Source organism: Marmota marmota, unplaced genomic scaffold, assembly GCF_001458135.2.
Source record: "Marmota marmota marmota unplaced genomic scaffold, marMar, whole genome shotgun sequence".
Taxonomy (NCBI): Eukaryota; Metazoa; Chordata; class Mammalia; order Rodentia; family Sciuridae; genus Marmota; species Marmota marmota.
In genome coordinates, this window is record NW_025999863.1 from 1,379,128 (window position 1) to 1,401,106 (window position 21,979).

The 21,979-nt window shown below is 60.5% G+C and overlaps 3 protein-coding genes across 3 annotated transcripts in view; 2 read left to right on the plus strand and 1 right to left on the minus strand.

The window, feature by feature from the left end:
• The window catches only part of Dot1l (DOT1 like histone lysine methyltransferase), a 58,303-nt gene extending 45,674 nt beyond the window's left edge, over positions 1 to 12,629 (plus strand). Inside the window, exons 23-28 of the mRNA XM_048810718.1 lie at positions 1,692 to 1,838; positions 2,739 to 2,865; positions 4,687 to 5,264; positions 5,701 to 5,906; positions 8,279 to 8,343; positions 10,286 to 12,629. Coding sequence (XP_048666675.1) covers positions 1,692 to 1,838; positions 2,739 to 2,865; positions 4,687 to 5,264; positions 5,701 to 5,906; positions 8,279 to 8,343; positions 10,286 to 10,293 — 1,131 coding nt within the window. The 3' untranslated portion in view covers positions 10,294 to 12,629. The remainder of the gene's footprint in view (positions 1 to 1,691; positions 1,839 to 2,738; positions 2,866 to 4,686; positions 5,265 to 5,700; positions 5,907 to 8,278; positions 8,344 to 10,285) is intronic.
• A 454-nt stretch (positions 12,630 to 13,083) lies between these two features.
• Plekhj1 (pleckstrin homology domain containing J1) lies at positions 13,084 to 15,056 on the minus strand. The gene is made up of 6 exons (XM_015503612.1): positions 14,573 to 15,056; positions 14,411 to 14,478; positions 14,277 to 14,343; positions 13,836 to 13,926; positions 13,684 to 13,747; positions 13,084 to 13,609 (listed from the first exon to the last, which is right to left on the minus strand). Exons 1-6 carry the CDS (start codon positions 14,664 to 14,666, stop codon positions 13,499 to 13,501), a joined length of 495 nt encoding a protein of 164 aa, XP_015359098.1. The 5' UTR covers positions 14,667 to 15,056; the 3' UTR covers positions 13,084 to 13,498.
• A 99-nt stretch (positions 15,057 to 15,155) lies between these two features.
• The window catches only part of Sf3a2 (splicing factor 3a subunit 2), a 7,673-nt gene continuing 849 nt past the window's right edge, over positions 15,156 to 21,979 (plus strand). Inside the window, exons 1-10 of the mRNA XM_015503800.2 lie at positions 15,156 to 15,297; positions 15,844 to 16,139; positions 17,395 to 17,558; positions 18,055 to 18,126; positions 19,188 to 19,234; positions 19,830 to 19,939; positions 21,048 to 21,097; positions 21,181 to 21,321; positions 21,670 to 21,738; positions 21,859 to 21,974. Of these exons, the coding sequence (XP_015359286.1) occupies positions 17,433 to 17,558; positions 18,055 to 18,126; positions 19,188 to 19,234; positions 19,830 to 19,939; positions 21,048 to 21,097; positions 21,181 to 21,321; positions 21,670 to 21,738; positions 21,859 to 21,974 (731 nt within the window). The 5' untranslated portion in view covers positions 15,156 to 15,297; positions 15,844 to 16,139; positions 17,395 to 17,432. The remainder of the gene's footprint in view (positions 15,298 to 15,843; positions 16,140 to 17,394; positions 17,559 to 18,054; positions 18,127 to 19,187; positions 19,235 to 19,829; positions 19,940 to 21,047; positions 21,098 to 21,180; positions 21,322 to 21,669; positions 21,739 to 21,858; positions 21,975 to 21,979) is intronic.

Sequence of the window (21,979 nt, forward strand, 5' to 3'; positions counted from 1 at the left end):
GGGTGGCCCTGGCAAGGAGCCCACTGAGCCTGGCCTGCCCCCTTGCGGGCCCACGGACAAGGCTGCTCTGCCACACGGCAGCAGGCCCAGCAAAGGCCGGGACCGCGAGCTGGACTTCAAGAACGGCCACAATCTCTTCATCTCCGCTGCGACGGTGCCTCCTGGGGGCCTCCTGGGAGGCCCTGGCCTCGCCACCGCAGTGTCCTCTGCCGGCAGCGCAGCTCCCGCCACCCAGGCACACCGCCCCTTCTTGGGCACCTTCGCCCCTGGGCCCCAGTTCACCCTGGGCCCCATGTCCCTACAGGCCAACCTCGGTTCTGTGGCTGGCTCATCCGTGCTACAATCCTTATTCAGCTCCGTGCCGGCCGCCGCGGGCCTGGTACATGTGTCGTCCGCCGCAACTAGACTGACCAACTCCCACACCATGGGCAGCTTCTCTTCTGGGGTGGCTGGCGGAACCGTTGGAGGTAGGCGGAGGCAGGCCTTCCTGAGTCCAGCTTCCCCAGGGCAGGGCTCTGGTCACCCGGGGGCGTCTCCCCCAGGAGCGCTCAGGTCTTCACGGCTGCTGTGCTGGTCCTTTGGGAGCCCCCTAGAGGGCCGTGCTGGGCCATGCAGCCCCTGCACCTTGGCAGGCTCCGCGGGGTGTCCTTTTCTTGAGACCCAGATGATTGTCGTGAGGTGGAGGACTCTGGCCGGTTCAGCCTGCATCAGGTTCTTGTTGTAACACGTCCCTCTTGTTTTCAGAAGAGACGGTTCACATAACTAGGGCAGTCCTTTCTGCCAGGGAGGCCACCTGGTTAAGGGTGACCACTGCAGCAAGGCCAGGGGAGCTGGCCTTGGGCAACAGGGAGCCCGACCACGCCTACGCAGACCCCGGGTGGAGTGCAGCCCGGGCCAGGCGTAGCGCGTTGGAGCTCCCGGCTGGGCGCGGGCGGGCAGGCCGGCCCGAGGGGCGGGCCTCGGCTGGCTGCAGGTAAGTGCCCTGCGCTGTGCCCTGCTGCTTGCCACCAGTGCTGCCTGTGACCCAGAGCCGCAGCTGCCCGGCTTCCCCTGCGGCTGTGCTCCTCTTGCTTGGCTGGGCCGTGCCCGCCTGTTGAAGCTCTTTTCTCTCCTGTTTGCAGGTGTCTTTAACCACACGGTGCCTTCTGCCTCTGCTCATCCGTTTGGAGCCAGTGTCGGCAGCGGGGCTGTGTGTAGCAGCGCCACGCTGGGCCTGAGCCCGCTGCAGGCGGCGGCCAGCACCTCGGCCTCTTCCTTTCAGGCCCCGGCCTCGGTCGAGACTCGGCCGCCCCCTCCGCCTCCGCCTGCCCCGCTTCCTCCTCAGCACCTGGGGCCCGNGATGGAGAGTAGTTGGGGGGTGGGCAGGGAGTGGGGGAGGATGCCCTGCGGGCAGGGAGCCAACAGTGCAGCAGGCGGAGTGGTCTGGAGACGTGTTCCGATGAGTGGCCCTCTGGGATGTCCAGGAGGCTGGGACTGCACTGGCGAGGGCATAGGCTATGCAGCTGTAAGCCCAATGGGCCTGAGAGGTGCCGTCACCATGGAAGACAGTTACTGTGGGGGCTGCCAGCTAGAGATGGATGCTACTTGTCCCTTGCAGGAGAGTGGGGGTGGTGTACTGAAGGCTGTGCTCCTGGGTTGGGGTCTGCTGAGCCTGGCTGGGCCAGTAGTGACAGTCTGGCGCTTGTCAGCAGAGTGGGAAGGAGCGAGCCTATGGCAGCCATGGGGAGACCATCACCAGCCTGCCCATCAGCATCCCGCTCAGCACTGTGCAGCCAAACAAGCTCCCGGTCAGCATTCCCCTGGCCAGTGTGGTGCTGCCCAGCCGCGCCGAGAGGGTGGTAAGCAGGGCTGGGGCTGGGGTGGGGCTGGGGCTTTGGGGGCCACGTGTGGCCAAGAGGGGTTCAGGGTTCTCTTTTTTTTTTTTTTTGGTAGATGGGGGGCAGAATACCTTTATTTTATTTTTTTTTAACGTGGTGCTGAGGATCGAACCCAGTGCCTCACGCATGCGAGACAAGCACTCCACCACTGAGCCGTCACCCCAGCCTTCTCATTTGTTTTTATGGGGTATTCTTTTTTGTTAGATCACGCCCCATTGCCAGGCATGGTGGTGCACTCTGGTGACCCAGCTACTCAGAAGGCTGAGGCAAGAGGATCACAAGTTGCAGACCAGCCTCAGCAACTTAGCAAGACCCTGTCTCAAAGAAATAGGGATGTGGCTCAGTGTTTCAGTGCCTCTGGGTTCCGTCCCCACTACCCAAATTATAAAAATCATCTAATTCGTATGCTATAAAATCTCAAGCATCCGACTCCAGAGAAAGGGCATTCAGAGTGCAGATTCAATGGTGCAGTGCCTGCTCTTTTACCTGTTGTCTGGGCTGGGTGGAAGGTGGCCTGAGTGGGCAGAGGGAGGAGAGCCTTAGGATCAGGAGAACTCGGGTCCCGCACCCGAGGCCTGTCTCCTGCTGCTCCCGAGCAGTGCCCTGCCTGAGTGGCAGCCCCTCATCTCTCATGGGTGGACCTGTGGCAGCTCCACCTGGTCTCTTAACTGGACGTGACGTGTGCGTGGCTCACCCACACGTGTAGTTCCTGGGTTTTTGGATGTCCACAGTCTCCTCTCCCCTGGTCTTCATTTGGCCTACAGTCCTCCTGGCCCAGTTCCTGGCTAGGGCCTCGAACCCCCTCTGCCATCCCTTCTTTGTCCTGCTCGGCCTGCTGACGTGCTGTGGTCTCTCTCACAGAGGAGTACCCCCAGCCCTGTGCCGCAGCCCCGAGACTCTTCGTCCACCCTGGAGAAGCAGAATGGTGCTAACACCCATGCCGCTGGGAGTAGTGCAGGAGGCAGGGGGCTCTCTCTGGCACCCACAGGTAACCCCTTTGGGGGGCCGTTCCTGGGACTGGCAACCACTACCTCCTCCCTGGGACCCATGTACCCAGGCCTCCACCGCTGCTGCGGCCTATTATGCAGGAGGGTCCTGGGGCGCTGGGGTGGATGGGACCTCAGTGGGGACTGTGAGCCAGGGCCTTGCTAGCTGCTGCCTCTCCTAACCCCACAGCCCTACAGATGCATGGGTCAGGTCACATTGGCCTCAGCACCCCCCAGCAGTGCAGTCTTGGCTGTGGCCACCACAGTATGCAGCTCTGACCTTGAGCCTGGGTTGCTGAGCACTGAGAGGTGCTCTGAGACATCGTGCAGTAGGTCCCCATCCAGCAAGGTGTTGCCCTAGTCATTTGCCAGCTTGAAGGTTGGGATTTCTAGGCCCAGGATATGGGGGACTGGCTTAGAAAGTTGCCTGAGGTGTCATGTGGGGTCTGCTTTTACCTCAGAAGGGCTTGCTTCTGCCACAGCTGTCCCAGCTGGAGAGCAGCCACAGCTCTGTAAGTGCCTGAGTGAGGCCTGTCCCAGCGAAGCCTGACCTGCAGGTGCAGAGGCCATGCCCACGTCCCCATAGGTCGCATACAGAAGGCCACTCTTCGACAGGCCTCCATGCCCCTGCTGCATGTCCTCTAGCTCTAGTCCACAGTCCAGTGCTAACAGAGACACTCTGCATCAGCACCAGCTGCCCAGGGCGGTTTTCCAGCTGGACGAGCGTTTGTTCTGTGAGGTAGTTTTGGTGGCCCTTAGAAGCTTTAGGTAGGGGTTCCACGAAGGGACCCGGGTGAGTGGGGCTGCGTGCTTGCTGCGGACGGGCCCCACGCCTTTCCAGTTACCAGAGAAGCCCCTGGTCCCCAGAGTCAGTAGAGCACACCATACCTACTCTGACCTCCCAGCTCCTTACTGCCATCCATTCTGTCTGTCCTCGTGGTGTGGGGCAGCTGCGCGTGGACCTGTCAGGGGCTCCCCAGGGCCAGCAGGATCTCCCCAGGTTTCCCCATGCTCAGCGGTGTGTGTGGAGAACGCGGGTGCAGTTGGTGGTGGGAGGGATCTCCTCTAAGGCCTCTGCTGGTAGTTGGTGCCCAGAATGTGTCTCTGGCCTGAGCACTATGCAGCCACCACTTGCTTCCTGTCCTGACTCCCTGGCAGAACCAGAGACCTGGTCCTACTGTCCCTGGGAGGTCCCAGAAGTATGTCCCGCACATGGTCCAGAAGTGGCCTGAGGCTCTGAGCCCAGAGTTGCCTCTGACCAGGAGCAAATGGACTGGCACACGGGCTTTTCCCGTACCGTGTTTGTGGCTGAGGGCAACAGAGCACTCTTGCTTTCAGGGGAACGTCTTACCAGCTGGGCCCCCTGTGGCAAGGGCCTGCTGAGGTGTCTCAGTGGAGGCCTGAGGCCACAACTGCTCAGACAGGCAGGAGGGAGGGTCCCCTGCGGGTCTGGAGAGGAAACAGACCAAGGCCAAGCTGGTTTGGGAATGTCCGCCCCGCTGGCCCACAGCTGCTGCCGTGCAGTTAGGGCTGTGGGTGGTGTACGGTGCCAGCAAGTCCCAAAGTCGATGTGGGGCTGGGAGATGGCGGGGCACGGCCGGGGCGGGTCCTCTGACATCCTCTTCTCTGAGACCCTGGACCACTCCGCTCTCCCCCTCAGGAGAGAGAGCTTCTGCAGTCACCAGATCGCAGCTGGGAGGCCGCTGTGGCTCCCAGGACCAACCCCGCTTTCTGGGCTCTCCCTCTTCCTTTTTGGCCAGGATCGGGGCACACTAGGTTCTCTGGGGGCAGGCCTCCTGAGAAACTCACGCCTTCCTTGGCAGGATTCTACGCTGGCTCCATGGCCATCAGCGGGGCCCTCGTGGGCAGCCCTGCTCCACTCGCCTCTGGAGCTGAGCCTGTGGCCCTGGATGAGCCCTCCAGCTCCGGGAGCCTCTTCACCACTGTGGGGTCCCGCAGCACCACGCCGCAGCACCCTCTGCTGATGCCGCCCCGACACCCGGGCCCCGCCTCTCCTGCCCACCCGCTCTCTGCCAGCCCTCGGCTTGCTGGTGCCACCCAGTGCCCACCTCCTGATGTAGGCAAGGGAGACTTGCCCTCTGATTCGGGCTTCTCAGACCCGGAGAGCGAAGCCAAGAGGAGGATCGTGTTTACCATCTCAGCTAGTGGGGGCAGCACCAAGCAGTCGCCTTCCACCAAGCACAGCCCCCTGGCCCCAGGAGCCCGCGGAGACTGTGGGCAGAGCCACGGGCAGGACAGCCGCAAGCGTGGCCGGAGGAAGCGCACGTCAGCTGGGACCCCAAGCCTGAGCACAGGCGTGTCCCCCAAGCGCCGGGCCCTGCCGTCTGTTGCTGGCCTCTTCACACAGTCCTCAGGGTCCCCCCTCAACCTCAGTTCCATGGTAAGGACCAGGGCAGCCGCACCGCAGAGTGCACACAGGCTCTTGATGCAGCATCTGCCCCAAAGACCCCTGGAGGGACGGTGGATGTCCAGGAGGCAGAGACCGAGGGGCAGACCCTAGGGCTTCAGGAAAGCTTGGCCTGTCCCCTCTGGCTGGTCCTAGAGAGGCTGGGTGCAGTGTGAGGGGGGCAGCCTAGTCTGCTTCTCTGGGATCCAGAGTTTTGCAAAAGCAGGACACGTACCAGGTGGGGAGGTGCCTGGACAGTAACCGTAGCTGGGCAGGTCTTCAGATGCCTCAGGAGGTATGGGACGTGCCCCCGGTGTCCCCAGAACCCTGGGTTGGTCAGAATCTTGTGAAGCCCGTTAGGTATTGTACTTTGGGATCTACGTGTCCATGTTTTTGCGTGTCTGTGCATCTGCCTCTGTTTGGCCCTCAGGTCAGTAACATCAATCAGCCCTTAGAGATCACGGCCATCTCATCCCCTGAGAACTCACTGAAGAGTTCCCCCATCCCCTACCAGGACCATGACCAGCCGCCCGTGCTCAAGAAGGAGCGGCCCCTGAGCCAGACCAACGGGGCCCACTACTCCCCACTGACCTCTGACGAGGAGCCAGGTTCTGAGGATGAGCCCAGCAGCACCCGGTGAGTGGGGGACAGGACAGCAGCCTCCCTGGGACAGGACTGTACACAGGCAGGGAGGGGCGCACCTGCCTAGGTGTGGGGGGCCTCCTGACCTGGGTCAGCCCTGGCTTCAGAGGGCGATGCTCTCGAGCAGACAGACCCCTTGGGGAAGGCTGCCCGGCCACCTCCCTCAGGGTCAGCCCATCTTGCCCACGGGCTGCGCACACTGTCATCCCAGGGACTCGGGAGGCTGAGGAAGGAGCCCTGTGAATTGGAGGCCAGCTTCCTTAAGCACCTTAGTGAGACCCTGTCTCAAAATTTTGAAATGAAGGGGCTGGGGTTCAGTTGGCAGAGTGCTCGCCTTACATGCACTAGGCCTGGGTTCAATCCCCAGCACCACAAACAGACAGACAAATGATAAACAGAAGCGGCCATTGGGCTGTGGCTGAGTGGTAGAGTGCGGGTGAGGCCCTGGGTTCCATCTCGGCACCACATAAAAATAAATAAATACAAATAAAAGGCCTGTGTCCAACTACTACTAAAAAAAAAGGTGAGGGGCTGGGGTGTAGCTTGGTGGAGTGCTTTCCTAGCACGCGTGAAGCACTGGGTCCCATCCTCAGCACCTTGTAAAACTAAGTAAATAATAAAGGTGTTGTGACTATCCAAACGAAAAAAAAAAAAAAACTTTTTTAAATTAAAAAAATGAAGTTTCAGGGGCTAGGGCTGGGCTGTGGCTCAGTGGTAGAAGGCTTGCCTAGCATGTGTGAGGCACTGGGCTTGATTCTCAGCACCGCATATAAAGAAATAAAAATGAAGTTCCTTCAAAAACTGAAAAAATATTTCCAAGCAAAACTGAAGTCTGAGCGCCTTCGGTGCCTGTCGCCTGCCTGGCCAGCTGTGCGGAGGTGTGTCTCCTTCTGAGCGGCAGCGTCTTGAGGTGTGGTTCTCACATGGTTCTCCCACTTACAAGCTGCAACTCAGGGGTCTTGAGTCCACTCACAGGGCTCTGCGAACCTCTCCATCTGGGTCCAGAACATTCCATTGCCCCAGAAGGAAGCACATTGCTTTGAGCAGGTCCCCGTCCCTCCCCAGCCCTGCACCCACAGATCCACATGCCATCTCTAGACTCCTGTCCTGGTCGTCTCCTGTCACAGGGTCACACACGCTGTGGCCTTGTGTGTCTGATTCCCACTGAGCACCAGGTCCTCGGGTCCATCCACACTGCAGCTGCCGCCTCGCTTCTGCTCGCGGCCATGGGCACTGGACACTTTGGGTGGGTGTGACAGTTGAGTCCATCTGTTTATTAATCAGTGGATACTTGGGCTGTCACCACCTTTGGATGTCGTGAATCTTGCCGTGAGCACGGCTGTTTGTTTGTAAATAGGTTTTCAGTTTACCTTGTCCCTTGCAGTGGAATTACTGGGCTCTATGGTGACGCTGTTTTTAATCTTATGTATTTATGTTGGCACCAGTAATTGAATTGAACCTAGGGGCCCTTAACCCTGAACCACATCCGCAGTCCCTGTTTTTTGAGACAGGGTCTCTCTAAGTTGGTTAGGACCTTGCTAAGTTGCTGAGGCTGGTCTCCAGCTTGCAGTCCACCTGCCTCAGCCTCCCCAGCCCTGGGATCACAGGCCCGCACCACAGCACCCAGCCTGTTTTTTTGCTTTGATTTTCCCTGGGTACTAGGCAATGGACCCAGGTTGCTCCTCCCCCGCCCAGGCTGGTTTTGAACTTGCCATTCTCTGATCTGGGCCTTGCGCTCACGTTCATGGCTCCATGTGTGCCTTTGGACCTGCGTTTGGTAATCCGCCCACCCTGTTGTCTTGTGTGGTGTGAGCATCCTTCACACAGGCAGCTACCCCATGGCCGTGTGTGCTGGCCACACATCCTCCTCTGGTGACTGGAGTGTGCCCAGCCTGGTGGTGTCCTTCTCAGAGGTGATGCCGTCCCGGGTGCTGTGGTGCGATAGATCTGCATCCCTTGGATTCTGCTCCTCCCGTGGTGAAGGCTTTGCCCCTGGGCCTTCCCCACGGGTATTGGGAGCAGCTGCCGGAATGGTTTCAAGATCTTCCGAGTTGGGTGCTGCTGAAGTGGTGACGGTGGCAGTGCAGTGCCAGGCCCCTCGAGCCGTGTGCTTCCTCTGAGTTGGGACTCACATTTCACTCATCTGTTGGGACCCAGCAGGGTCTGAGGCCCTGTGTGTGTTATGGGGGTGTTAGGCCCTACTTCCTGCTGGACCTGGCCCCAGCTGTGTTTGAGGGTCCCCCATGCAGGGCCTGGGAACAGGCTTTGTGTCCGTCACTTTCCAACTTCCCCGGGCGGTTTGGTGTTAGTGGTCCTGTACACACCCTCGGATGTCACATGTTAATGCTGTTTTTTTCCCTTAACAGAATTGAGAGAAAAATTGCAACAATCTCCTTAGAAAGTAAATCTCCCCCCAAAACCTTGGAAAACGGTGAGTGGAAATGCTTCCTGCTGCTTGTTCCCAGCCTGAGGCTCAGGCTCGTGGTCAGGGCCCGTCCCTCCCAGGCATGTGGCCTTACCACTCAGGGTCACCCTGCATCCAGCTGCTCCCCTGTAGACCCCTGCTTGGGGGCCACCCTGGGCTGCACTACATCTTGTGGGCCTGCCTTGTGCCCTTGGGGACACTCACCTCATTGCCAGTCTAAGTCAGACCAGCTAGTTTCTTGGCCAGCCTGCCCCCACCCCCAAGAGCCCCAGTCGTGGGCTCCGACCTCCATTCCTTCCACCTGCACAGCCCTCCCCTCCCTTTGGGGTGATTGGACCTGAGTGCCCAGGACACANCCATGCCCCCCCTCCTAACGTCGCCTTGCCTCCTCCCGCCGCGCTGCTGCCCTCTAACCCTGAGCCCATGCTTCTGCAGAACCTAGCGTCTATCCCGGCTAACAAAGCTTTCTTACCCTCCTCCTCGGCCACCTCTCTGCAGCCTGCTAACGCCTCTCTGTCTGTCAAGCTCGCCTCCCTCCCGCACAAGGTCTCCCGCCCCTCCTTCACGGTGCACCACCAGCCCCTGCCCCGGCTGGCCCTGGCGCAGGCCACGCCCGCGATCCCGCAGGCCAGCTCCACAGGGCCGTCTGCTGTGTGGGTTTCCCTTGGCATGCCGCCTCCGTATGCCGCACACCTTTCGGGGGTTAAGCCTCGATAAAGACTTGCTTAGCTAGCAGTTCCTATTCTGTAAGGTAAGGCTAGAGCCACGCAGGCGGTGCTCTCGAGAACCCAGCCCTCCCTCCCGTGGCACAGAAGACGGCCCACAGGGCGCCACAGAGGGCCCCGGGGGAGGTGCCGTGCCGTGGGAGAGCTCCAGTCGCGAGGGCCACATGTGAGCGCAGGAGCTGCTGGGTCCTGAGGGACACGGGCTGTCCATGTGGCCCCCCAGCCATGGCCAGTCAGCAGATCAGAGAACAGCCACGGGGGCAGAGGTGCACCATGCCAGCTGCCACAGGGTTCAGGCGCAGTGTGCAGGGCCAGGGCCAGGTGTAGGGGTTGGCTCTTCTTGCCAAGCCCAGGTGACCCTGCAGGGCTGAGAAGTGGAAGGGGTCGCCCTGCCAAGACTGTGACAGACTGGCTGGCGGAGTTGCCAGGGAGCCAGGGCATGTGATGATGACCCTGGTCTGAGTCCTTGTGCACACCTCACAGGAATTAGGAAAACCCAAGGCACATGTAGCCCCTGGTGTGCCACAGGTCCCCAAAGGGGTTTGGCCTTGCAGTTCTAGACTGAGGCTCCTGCTGGAATTCCAGCCCCAGTTCCGGGCGGTCGCGGGCAGCCAGGTGGGGCTGTCAGGGCACACTGGGAACCGAGGCCCAGCCCAGGCCACAGGTGTGGCCACAGCAGTGCTGCAGCCATGACCCACAGCCAAGGGGCCTTGCCTCCCCCTGGGGACAGAGTGGTCCATGTCCACTCCACCCCTCGGCCAGTTGCAAGACCTCAGGGTGCCTGTCCTGTCCTGGCATCCTGTGGAGCAAAGGTGTGCTCACTGGGTGAGGAGTTGATGGTGGCTCTGACCTGCCCCCAGCATGTGGGAAGTAGAGACAGACAGGATGCTGACCACTGGGCTGGTCAGAGTGCTGCTCACTCGGGGGCTGGAGACAGAGCTACGTCTGGCCCCCCGTCTGAGAAGTGCCAGCAGTAGGGTGGCTGCGGTCAGGACGGCTGAGCTGAAGAAGGCTGGGGTTGGCCGCGGCAGCGTCTGGGTGTCGGGCCCCCTGTTTGCCCACAGGGAATGCCTGCCTCTGTCGGTCTGCCGAGGTGTCCTGCAGGGCGGCCCTGGCGGCATGGGGTGTGTTCTCTGAAGGCCTTCGGGCTGGCCTGGTAAGTGCCAGGCTCCGCCCAGCAGGCTGCTAATGAGGCTGCTCTCCCCACTCTGTGCCCCCTGCAGGTAACTAGGACTTCTACCTCAACCGCGCGACTATGCAAGGATGGTGTGGACCAACGCGCCTGCTGCTCAGTGCTCGCTGGCCTACTGGGCCCCCACCTGGACGGCGGGGACAGGACAGGGACAAGGAGCTCCACTGTGAATCGGCGGCACGCGCAGGAGGTGCTGCCACAGTCCAGTTTGTACTGTCGATAGTTTTAGATAAAGTATTTATCGTTTTTTAAAATGTATAAACAATTCTGACTTATTTTATTCCATCTAAGTCGTCAAAGGCAACCTATTGAGAAGTATAAATGTCTATGTAAGAGAGTCTATATCTAGATACACGGACCTGCAGGGCTGCCCGCCCATGGAGACGCCGCCAGCCCGCCCGGTGCTATCGCGACACCAGGCCCGTGCCTGCCTCCACCTCTCGGTGCTGCCCTGGACACTGACCAACGCCAAAACCAGTCCTCAGAAACGTCCTCCCCAGCGCCCATCACTTGATCCTGTACCAAAGGCTTGCCCGATTGTGAGCAGGGGGCTCTGTGGTCAGGGCCCTCAGAGGAGGCCCTCTTCCTGGTGGCCAGCACTGACCTTGCAGCCCTGCCTTCCTCTGGAGCCCCTTGAGCCTCCTGCCCCCACCGCCTCCTGCCCCCTCACTGTGAACACCCCCAACTGTCAACCTTTCGGCTTAGGGTCCAGCCTTTGGCATTCTGGGCAGTGGGCACAGCTCTGCGGCAGGCGCGGTTCTGACTGGTGCTCCCGAAGGCTCTGTGCCGGTGTCGTGCCCAGTGCAGTCACTTCCATGTTTGTTTTTCTTTGGTTTGTGGCACCCTGCTTGGTGACATGGGGCAGGCCCGCGGTGGGTCCCGTTGTATTTGTGTATCTGAGAGAGTCACACTGAAGAGTGACAGTATTTTATAGAGATGTGATGAGAATTTATAAATTTCATAGACTTGACTGCATTTATTTTTAGATTGTATGATGCACAGTGAACTTTAACAGAAGAGAAAGCAAGGGGGAAGAAACCTTTATATTTATTCAAATGCACAAAACTGGCATGGGCTCCAGGGCCGGCCCTCACTGCAGACCTCGCAGAGTGCGCCTCGGAGGGGCCTGGCCCACCCCGCCCTCAGGAAGGCGGGCGCCCTGTGCTGTCGGGGTGCTCTGGGCCTGCAGGTCTGGAGGGGATGCCGGCTCCTCTGGCAGCCTCGTTGGTGCTGAGAACGGACGCGTGGTGTAGCCACAGACGGGCCAGGGCTGCTGGGCCTCCAGGGTGTCCTTGCCTCTCTGAAGCCTCAGCAGACCCCTGGCTGCTCTTGAAGCCTGTCCCAGACCTGGTGCCCCTCCCCCTGCAGTGAGTTCTGCAGATGGTGCTGGTGACCCACCCCTCCTGTTGGTGCTCTCGGCCAGGCCTGCAGGTGCTGTGCCTCATTCCCAGGGGCTCCAGCCCAGCCCTTAGCACGGCAGTGCCCTGCTTGGTGTGGGGGACTGAGGGTCACTTCTCACCACACAGCTTCCCCAGGTGCCACAGGGTGGTAGAAGTGAAGTCCACACACAGCAAGTCCCGGGTCTGATGCAAACCCATTCTTTAAACACTGTATGCTTCCACCCACCTCCCCAGGTAGTGGTGGCTTGTGTGTGGGGCAGGCCATGCCAACGTGGCCTCCTGCCCACACACCTTCCTAGGACTAATCTGCACGTACGCTTGAGTGTCGGGAGATACCACCACGTGTTGGGCATGTGCCTGACACTGAGCCCTACTGGGTCTCAGGTGTCCCAGCAAGTTCCCTCTTGAGCCCACCAGGGGATGGGCATGTAACCCAAGCCCCAGCTGACCATGGGGCCAGCAGCCTCCTGTTCTCAGCACCCCAGGCCCCTGCTACCCTCAGATACCACCCAGATTGACCCACTGCCCACGTGCTGGCACCCAGGGATGCTGGTGTGGGGCAGTGCTGACTGAGCTGTGCCGGAGTCTGGGGCTGACACCCGTCTCAGTTACCTGGGGGGGGGGGGTGCTGCTGGGTGCTGAGGGTGACTGCAGGGAAGCCCTGGAGCGCCAACTGGCTCCCGCTCAGGAATTGTCAGGAAGCCGTAAGGACTGGGCCCTGCAGGCTGCCTGCTGGTCAGCATCTACACTAACCTATGAACCTGGGACTCATCACCCTGTTGGACCACCCTCCTTGTCCTGGTGTAATGTCCATCCACATAGCCTTCCCTTGCCCAGCTTGTTTGTAACGCAGCGCAGCCTTGTTTCAACTCTGTAGTGTACTCTGTACTCGTTGGGCGCATGGCCAGCTCCAACCCTGGCGCCCGCTGCATTGTTCCACCTCTGGGCGCTATAATAAAACAGTTTTCACCTGGACCTGGTCTGAATGCCATCCTTTCTTCCTGGTGACATGACAGTGACACGTGTGGACCCCTAGTGGGGAACCCTCCACCCACGGGTGGGGGTAGCAGCAACTGTGGGAGCTGACAGTGGCAGAGGGGACCCTGCCTCCGGGAGGCCAAGCCCCACCCTTCAGTACTGGGCCTTGAACCCACACCCTCATGCATGAGCTGACCTGCGACCCAGCCTTGGTGGAAAAATGCTCGTCTTTTCTGGTCACACCCAAGCTGAGGTCTGCCAGCACCCTGGGTGCAGCCATAGGGTCATCCAGGATTGCTGTGACCCCATTCCTCCCTGGGCAGGGGCCTCTGCCACCATTCCCAACTCTCGATCTGAACTTTGAAAGGACCCCTTGTCCCTCACTTTCTCAGGAGGGGGCTCTGGCTGTCTGAGTCCCCTTCCTCTTTCCATTGACTTCACCACCACCTAGTCTGGAAAAGAGGTACCTTTATTGGACAGGGCAAGCTTGGCGACCTGGAGACCAGCGCCAGGGCCTGCGCCATCAGCAGGAATCAAGTTCACAGCTGGTGAGGGAGACCCTCACATTCACAGCTTCACAGAGCCTCGTACATACATTCAGCTGGCATGAGACAGTAGAGTTGTGCCAGTCAGATGCCCCCCTGGCCCTCAATGGATGCACCGGAGAGACCAGGCAGGGGCACGTGGCACTTAGGTGCCAAGTGCTGGACCGATCTGGGGGACCCCCAAGACGGGAGGGAAGGGCAAGCTGAGCAGTTTCTCAAAAGAGGCAGTCCCTGTCCATCCCACCCATCCTTAGGCCAAAGCACCTCCCACTGCAGACGCAGTCATGGCCAGAAACCCAGGGCAGAGGGCCCAGCCCAGGGTCAGTCCAGCTCATCCAGCTGGGAGCTGACACAAGCTGACTGCCCCTCTCTGGGCAAGCTGCTCAGCTGAAACCTGGTCTCCTCGGATATGCCGAACTGCTCCAGGGGGTCCTGTGGGATGGAAGGGTGGCCATGAAGCTGGGCCGTGAGAACTGCCCCTGCCACCTCCAGCCCCACACACACACCTTGCCCGTCATCTTCTGTATCTCCTTCCTGTAGAAGATGAGGCTTCTCCGCATGTACTCGTAGCTGGAAGAGGGCAGAACTGGCAAAGTCAGAGCCTCATCCCATCCTCTGTGGCTGCTGAGCGGTGCCTCCCAGTTGTCCCCGAGCTCACCTGGCCCGACGCAGTGCCTCTGTCCACTGTTCGCACTGCTCCTGGCTGCAGCACTCAAAGTGGTACTTCCTCTCTGGGTCCTCCACGAAGCCTGTGGGCGGACAGAGAGAGGGGGCCACCTGTCAGTCTCCACACCCTGCCGGCCACAGCCCCACCTTCCCCTTGCCAAGGCCTAGACTCCTCCGGCCCCTCCGCCTGCCACGAGCTGAAGAGAACACCGCCCCAGATTCCTTCGTCCTAAGCCCAGAGGTGACCCTGTCTGGAGTGAGCCTTTGCTGATGGAAGTCATCAAAGTGGACCCTAAATGCGGCGAGTGCTGCTCTTTAAGAGCGGACGCAACGGGGCGAAGCTCCTCAGAGCCAGGAACCGGGGATGCCTCAAAGGGCACACACCGTGTCCGCCCAGCGGCCAGGGGCTGGACGCGCGACGCGGGGCACTCACTGATGGAGAAGCCGCCGGGCTCTTCCTGCGCGACTCTGCAGCGCTCCAGCAGCAGGGCTCCGAGGGGCTGCGCGAGACACGGGCGTGAGCGCCGGCCGCCCGCGCGGGCCCCCCCTCGGCGCCCGCGCCCCTACCTCGGCCTCGTCCGTCCGGAAGTAGAAGAGGAAGTTGACCACCAGCTTCACCAGCCGCCGCTTGGCCACTGCGGGCACAACGCGGGCTCAGCGCGGGCTCAGCGCCGCCGCGAAGCCCCCCCTCGGCCCCCCCGGCCAGACACCCGGGCCCGGCCCACTCACCGCTGCCTTTCTTGGGCCCCCGCATGCCCAGCTCCGCCGCCAGCTCCGCCGGCTGCTGGGACAGAGCCCGCAGTTCCTTCTCGTTGTAGCGCATGGCAGGCACCGCAGGGACACGGGAGCCAGAGTGCGGAGCGCGCGCCTCTCCTCCCGGCCGCCGTCCCCGGTGGCGCGGCACCGGCGCCACAAAAGTCTCAGGGAGCTGTCCCGGAAGTACCGACAGAGGTAGTGCGCCTGCGCGCCCCGAACGGCCTCTCCTTCCCGCAGCCGCTACGTGGCGCTGGCGTGCGGGGCCCGTGGGGGAGATCAGCTGCCTTTATAAAGTCATGAAATACACTGAGCCTGGGTCGGAAACTGGTTCACGGCAACCCCTTTGACAGGCGGTGCCCCTTCCCGAGGTGTACATGCGCAGGTGGAGGGCACGATAGCGTTTCCGGCCGCGTCTCAGTGCGTCCACTCTCGACACCCAGTACCGCGCGAACGAGGACCGAGAGTTCGTTGCGGACGTTGTACGCACGCGCCCTTCCTCGTCCAGCCTGCATTTAGATCCGCCCTCTTGCCCTCGCGCCTCCCGGTTGTCCATCCGGGCCGCGGGGCGGACCGGGCATGCGCCAAAGGAAGCTCAGCTCCGTTGGTCCCGGAAGTGGCTCGGTCCTACGCGTTGCGCGTGCGCACGGAGAAGTCTTGGCGGTCGTCGGGAAGGCCTCGGAGCGTGGCCTTGGGCCCCGGTGAGGAGCGGCGCGGGCTGTGGGCGGTGGCCGGCCCGGGAGCTCGCTGCAGCGGGGTGGAGTGGGAGCCCGGCGCGCGGCGCGGCACGCCCTCTCGGGAGGCCCGTTGGGGCGCGGGCGGCCTGGGTGGCGGAGGGCCTCGGGTCCCCGAGCGCCCGCGTTGGTTGCCGGCCCGGGGTCTCGCCGGCCTCGCAGCCCGTGAGCGCGCATTCCTCTGGCGCGGGCGGCCTCGGAGCTTTAGCTGGCCCCGTGCAGGCGCGCCCCGGCGGGACCTGGGCCGAAGGAGGCGGCCACTCCGTGCAGAGCCGGACGCCCGGCCCAGGACCCAGCGGCCACCTCCTCGAGTCTGGCGGCCGCTTCCCCTCGAATGGTCTCTGGCACGGCACACTTCCTTCCCCCGAGGTGTCCGTTTAAGGCGTCCGGCTTCCTTAGCGGCCTCCCGCCCCGTCGGGTCGTCGGTCTTTGTTCCGGGCTGCGCAGCGAACCCGTGAGCCCTTGCCACTGAGCTACACCCCAGGTTCTTTTGTTTTTTTAATTGTGAGGCAGGGCCTCGCGGAGGCGCCCTGGCTGCCCCTCGGGGACTGCGGGCCTGCACCACCTCCCCTGCACGCTGTTTTCCTGAGGTTGACTCTGCCGTCCGATGCTGAAAGAAGGAACCCGTCTTCTTGCACCACTGGTTTCTCTTTAAACCCCCAAGATCCCATGTGCACGTTGGTTGTATTTTCCATGTGTGTAAACAAATCCACTCCCCGGATTCCTGCTCTGCTTTGGACGACAGCCCTCAAGCTGCATCCACGTCCAGTCTGCTGTTGTGGAATTTGGTTCCCTGCCCTAGCTATTAGGTTGGCCAACTCTTTGTTCTCTCGGAACCCACAGCCTGTTAGTTTCTAAAAAAAAAACCAAATGATTTTTAGTTTTCTTTTGAGTCCCTTGATTGTCTGGAAGTGGCTTTGTTTACTGTCCTTGATTGTCTGGAAGTGGCTTTGTTTACTCTCAGTGCCATGCCCAGCAGTTCGGGCATAAAGTCGGTTTATAGGGCTGGACTCTTCTGAGGCTCCAGGAAGAGTCCACATCCCTCCTCCTCCAGCTCCTAGAGATCCACGGCCACAGGCTCTTGGCCCCTTCCTTCAGCTCCAGAGCCAGCAGCCCGCTGTCTGCCAGCATCTCTGTGACTCAGCCTTCCTGCCTCCTGAGGACTCTGTTGACACTGGGTCCCAGATAGTGTAGGATGAGACCCCATCTCACAGCCCTTCACTTCTGCTTGCAGACTCCCTTTTGTCATATGTGATCACAAAGGAATGGTTTCTGGGGATGAGAATGAAGATGTCCTTAAGAGCTGTCATCCACTGGGTCTCTGGGCTCGACCCTAACTGAGGGTTTGTGGCAGTCATTGAACAGTCTAGACAGAATGTTGGGTGACCAGAAAAAACTGCCTGGAGTTTGGGTTTTGAGTGAACATGATAGAATATGGGAACCCGGGGTGGCCTATGGGATTTTGAACAGGGTGTTTAGGATTCAAATAGCTGCAAGTAGCTCTTGAATATTGCAAATTAGGCAGAGGGGATCCAAAGATAGCTGTCTTCCTTGCCTCCAGCAAATCCTAAGTGCTAGAGAAATAGAAATTAGGTTATAAGGAACAAATGTAGCCAGACAGAGCCAAAGCTAGAGGAGGGAGTGAGCCAGGCTTTGGTGAGTCAGGACAGCTTCCTGGAGAGGCTGAGGACTGTACAAGGAGTGACCTTGCCCTCCCTGGCCTTGGCCCTGCACGCCCAGGCTGGGCGCCTCCCCCTGCCCTCCAGAGTCACTGAGAGGCGCCACAATAACCTTCTAGGCCAAGAATAGACCATGTTTCCCTGCAGCCATCTAGTTCCATCACAGTCCAGTGCACTGTCAGACATGCTCCTTAACCAACCCAGATTGCCCTGCCCACCATCTTGTTGTCTAGGGCATCACCCAGGACCCCCACTAGCCAGGCCCCTGAGCTGGAGTCTCTGGAGATGCCTCTAGAGTCCCCCTGTTATCTGCCTGTCCCAGGGTGCCTGGCCACAGCTTTGGCAGGCGGCCTGTCCATCACACACACTCTCCTCTGTCGCGCAGGTTTCTCCCTGGTTCCTTAAAGCCTCAAAGCCTTCACCATGGATTTCCAGCATCGACCTGGGGGGAAGACAGGGAGTGGGGGTGTGGCCTCCTCCTCTGAGAGCAACCGCGACCGCAGGGAGCGCCTCCGGCAGTTGGCTCTAGAGACCATTGACATTAACAAGGTAGGCCACAGGGAGGTCTTGGCACCCTGTTCACAAGTGAGTTTCTTATTTTTTTTTTATTTTTGGTACTGGGGATTGAACCCAGGGGCACTGAGGCACACCCCGCCCTTTCTTGTATCGTATTCAGAGACAGGGTCTCCCTGAGTTGCTTAGGCCTTTACTAAGTTGCTGAGCCTGGCTTTGAATTCCCAGCCTCCTGGGTTGCCGGGGTTACAGGTGTGGCCCCTGATCCCAGCAGAAGTCTGGTTTTGTAGGATAGCTAGAAAGAGCATGTGCTGCAGGGCTCTTTGGTCACGGAGGATGTTCTGTCTGGATGTCCCATGCCCCCAGTCAGAAACCCAGGGCTCTGGAGTGTCCCAGCACCATCAGGCAGATGGTGCTTAAGGCTTTTGCTGGCCTGAGAGGAGGACCCAGCAGGTCCCAGACCTTCTGGCCTTAGTTCCCTGACCATAGACAGTGGGCTTCCTCTGCCTGACAGGATCTGTTTTCTCCTCAGGATCCATATTTTATGAAAAATCACCTGGGATCGTATGAATGCAAACTCTGCCTGACTCTGCACAACAATGAGGTATGTTCTCTGGGCCCTACTGTGGGTCTGGCCTGCCACCAGCAGTGGTCCCTAAGCCCTCCCTGGCACTGACTGCCTCTGCTTCTCTTGGCCAGCCTCTGCCATGCTGCAGAGCCCAGCCCGATGCCCACCGCAGCTCCGTGCTTGCTCCGACTCATCTCTCTTTATTGTTAACTCTGAGAGGAGAACAGAGGGCATCACCTCGGACCCCACTAGACAGCTGCCAGCCCACTCACTGGACATTTGTTCCAAAGTGTGTCTTTCTGTGAAAGACGCCGATCGCTGAAGATGCAGGTCACATTCCCTCTGTCACCAGCTGTGTCCTGCACACTCGGCCCATGTGTCTGCTGGGAGCCCTCCCAGCCTCCCTTTCTTGCGAGGCCAGGGGGTGCGGGATACTCTGCCTGATGTTTGATGGGCTGGCTCCAGAGAGGGGTCTCTGAGAAGACGGAGAGAGGGGTGGCGTGCTCTGGGGGCTCTGCAGCCTGTGTGGTTTGAGGATGTCCCCACCGTTGAGGCCTTTCTCCCACGGTTCTGGCAGCCAGGAGGTGGCAGTGGTGACTCAGCTGCAGGCTCTGAGCTGGTCTGAGCGTCCTCTGCTCTCTTCAGCAGTGACGAGGCTCTCTCTCGCGCGTGTCCCTGTGCTCTGTTGAAATGAACTGTCCTGCACAGCAGGGCCTCCTCTCAGTGCTGTGGACACTGGCCGGAGCATTCTCTGGGGTGGATGTGAAGTGGTGGGTCAGAGGGTGCCAGGTGTTGCGCCGCTGACCACACTGCAGCCAGGTGCAGATGTGCACATGCCAGCAGGAACCCACGGGCCCTTGTGGTGCTGTCTGGGGTGTCCCGTGTGTGCACTTCCTGCAGCGTGTCTTCCCTTGCCCGCACCCTGTGTGCACCTGTGGCGGTCCTGCCTTCACCGGGTCAGACGGCTGCCTTGGCCCTGGCTCCCTGTTCCGCATCTCCATGGCGGACTGGCCTCGTTTATCCCTGTGCCCCACACAGGCCCTGGGGAAGACTGTGGGTCTTTACTTGGCCTTGGTCATCATCCCTTCTCTCTGCAGGGCAGCTACCTTGCGCATACCCAGGGCAAGAAGCATCAGACCAACTTGTGAGTACCTTTGCCCCGGCAGCTGGTGCTGAGCCTCCGCTCGGGGCTCTGAAGTCAGCCAGGCTGCACCTAGGTTGGAGGGGGAGCCCCTCATCCGATGGGTGGGAGACGAGGAGAGCCTGTGTCCTTGGCTGCAGTGCACACTCTGCCTGCCCTTTACCCTGATGGGCTGGGGCTGGGGCTCAGTGGCAGAGAGCTCTCCTGGCACCTGTAAGCCACTGGGCTCCATCCTGAGCACGGCAAAAATATAAACCAGTAAAATAAAGGCAAGCTGTCCACGCACAACTACCAAAGTAAAAACTAAAAAAAAAAAAGAAAAAAGGGGGATTGGGATCTCTGAGAAGAGCAAGAGGCATGGCATGCCCTGAAGGACTCTAGCAGGCCCAGCTGACCCTGACAAGAAGAGGGAGAGGCCTTCTCGGTTGTCCCTGTCCCTACATTTTGACCCCAGGGCCTCTCCCACACCTCCCACTCTTTGTCTCCCTCACCTTGTAGAGGAGCTCCAAGGTCAGGGCAGGGGCTCAAGGCATCTGGGCCAGTGGCCTTGGTGGCCTGTGTTTGCAGGGGCTGCAGCATTTGTTTGTCCTGCCCTCAGGGCCCGGAGAGCAGCCAAGGAGGCCAAGGAGGCCCCGGCCCAGCCAGCGCCAGAGAAGGTCAAGGTGGAGGTGAAGAAGTTTGTGAAGATTGGCCGCCCAGGCTACAAAGGTGTGTCTGTGGGAATGACCAGCAGGCCACAGCTGCTGCCCAGAGTGAACGAGCTCTTTGGCCCCAGAGCCCTGGGCCACAGCTGCTATCCCCTGGCCTTTCACAGCAGTCCCCTCGTGGCTTGTGGCCTCGGCCTCTGTTGCCAGGACTTGACCAGCACTGATCCCCATCCTCCCCCCGCCAGCAGCTCCCTTTTCTGTCCCAACTGGGACCACTCCCCAGCTGGCCACACTAGCTCTGTGTGTGCCCCAGACCCTCAGTCCTGACTCTTCTCTGTGTCCCTGGGGCATCATGGGAAGGAAAAGCGGCAGGAGGGACCAGTGAGGCCAGGCGGCCTTTTCGTTTCAACTTGAACTTGAATGTAGGCTCCTCATAACCTCTAAAGGGGAAGGAAGAGAGGAAACTTCAGGAGCAACTTGTCGAGGACCAGGGGTTACAAGGGTTGGAAAGCTGGCTGAGTGACCAGTAAGAACACAGAAGCGCGTTCCCGCGAGTTAGGGAGGCGGATCGGCCGTTGAGCAGTTCTTAAGAGGTTCTTAAGAGGTGGGATGTTCTGTGAACTGGTCCACAGAGCAGAGGCCTGAGACGGCCTGCCTGGGGACCAAGGGCTGGCTGGATAGCAGAACCCAGACGGCAGGCCACAACCAGGGCTCTGGATGTGTGGTGAGGAAACGGCGATGGGCTGTGGTCAGCTTTGGGATTTAGCTGCCACTTCCAGCAGCCTTTCTTGGGGCACACTGTCCTATCCCAGTATAGGAGCTTCCCCTTGCTTACCCCATGCACAGGACTGGGACTCAGGTCGGCCCCACTTGGATCCCAGTGAGGTGGCCCAGAGAGCCCTCCTGGCCCCAGAGTCCCTGCTCTACTCCGGGGTCCTGATGTCTGGGGATGTGGCCTGCCATGAAGGCCCCCAGGAGTTGTGGTGGAGCACTGCACGGCATGGTGTGACGCTACCTTGTGCACCCGAGCCCTCCCTGTGGCAGAGCCTATCCAGCCACCCTGGCCAGCCCAGGCGCCTGCCCAAGACCCATTCCCCTGGTGGGTGGGCAGTATTAGACCACCCTCAGGGAGGACCAGTACCCTGGACCTAAGAGCCCTATTATTGCAGTGACCAAGCAGAGGGACACAGAGATGGGCCAGCAGAGCCTCCTGTTCCAGGTGAGGTGGGGCCCAGGGCTGGGAGGGAGGGGCCCCAGAGGCACTGGCTGAGAAGCAGCGTTGCCACTGGCTGCATTCCGCAGATCGACTACCCGGAGATCGCCGAGGGCATCATGCCTCGCCACCGCTTCATGTCTGCCTACGAGCAGAGGATTGAGCCTCCGGACCGGCGCTGGCAGTACCTGCTGATGGCTGCCGAGCCCTATGAGACCATCGCCTTCAAGGTAGTCGGGCCTCTGGGGTCTCCTCCTTCCCCCACGAGAGTCTGTACAGGGCAGGAGGGTCACCATTAGCCACTGCACGCTGGAGATGGGCCTCCAGCACGGGCACTACCCGTTGGGGGTCTCCCTCTTGTGACTACTGCTGTTCCATGAAGAGTTGGGGTCCCCAGGTGGGCCGAGTGCCTCAGCTGTGAGGCCTCCACTTTGCGGCTTTGCTGGGTCTAGGCTGTCCAGGAGTGACGGTAGCTGTGAGTCCGGGCGACGCAGGCTGCCGCTCTGGTGCGGGCCGGATGGGGGTGAGCCCAGTCTGCCTCACACCAGGGGCCCTCTGGGGCCTCTCGTCCTCCCTAGGTACCCAGCCGGGAGATCGACAAGGCTGAGGGCAAGTTCTGGACTCACTGGAACAGGGAGACCAAGCAGGTTAGTGAATGGGGGCCTGGGTCTGGGTGCTGCGGGAACCCACACCAAGGCCTCCAGCACCAGTGGTCCACCCCCCAGCTCCAAGGCCACGGGGTCTGAGGACCTCCCATGTCTCTCCAGTTCTTCCTTCAGTTCCACTTTAAGATGGAGAAGCCTCCGGCCCCACCCAGCCTCCCTGCAGGGCCTCCAGGGGTGAAGCGGCCTCCACCCCCGTTGATGAATGGTCTGCCTCCTCGGCCAC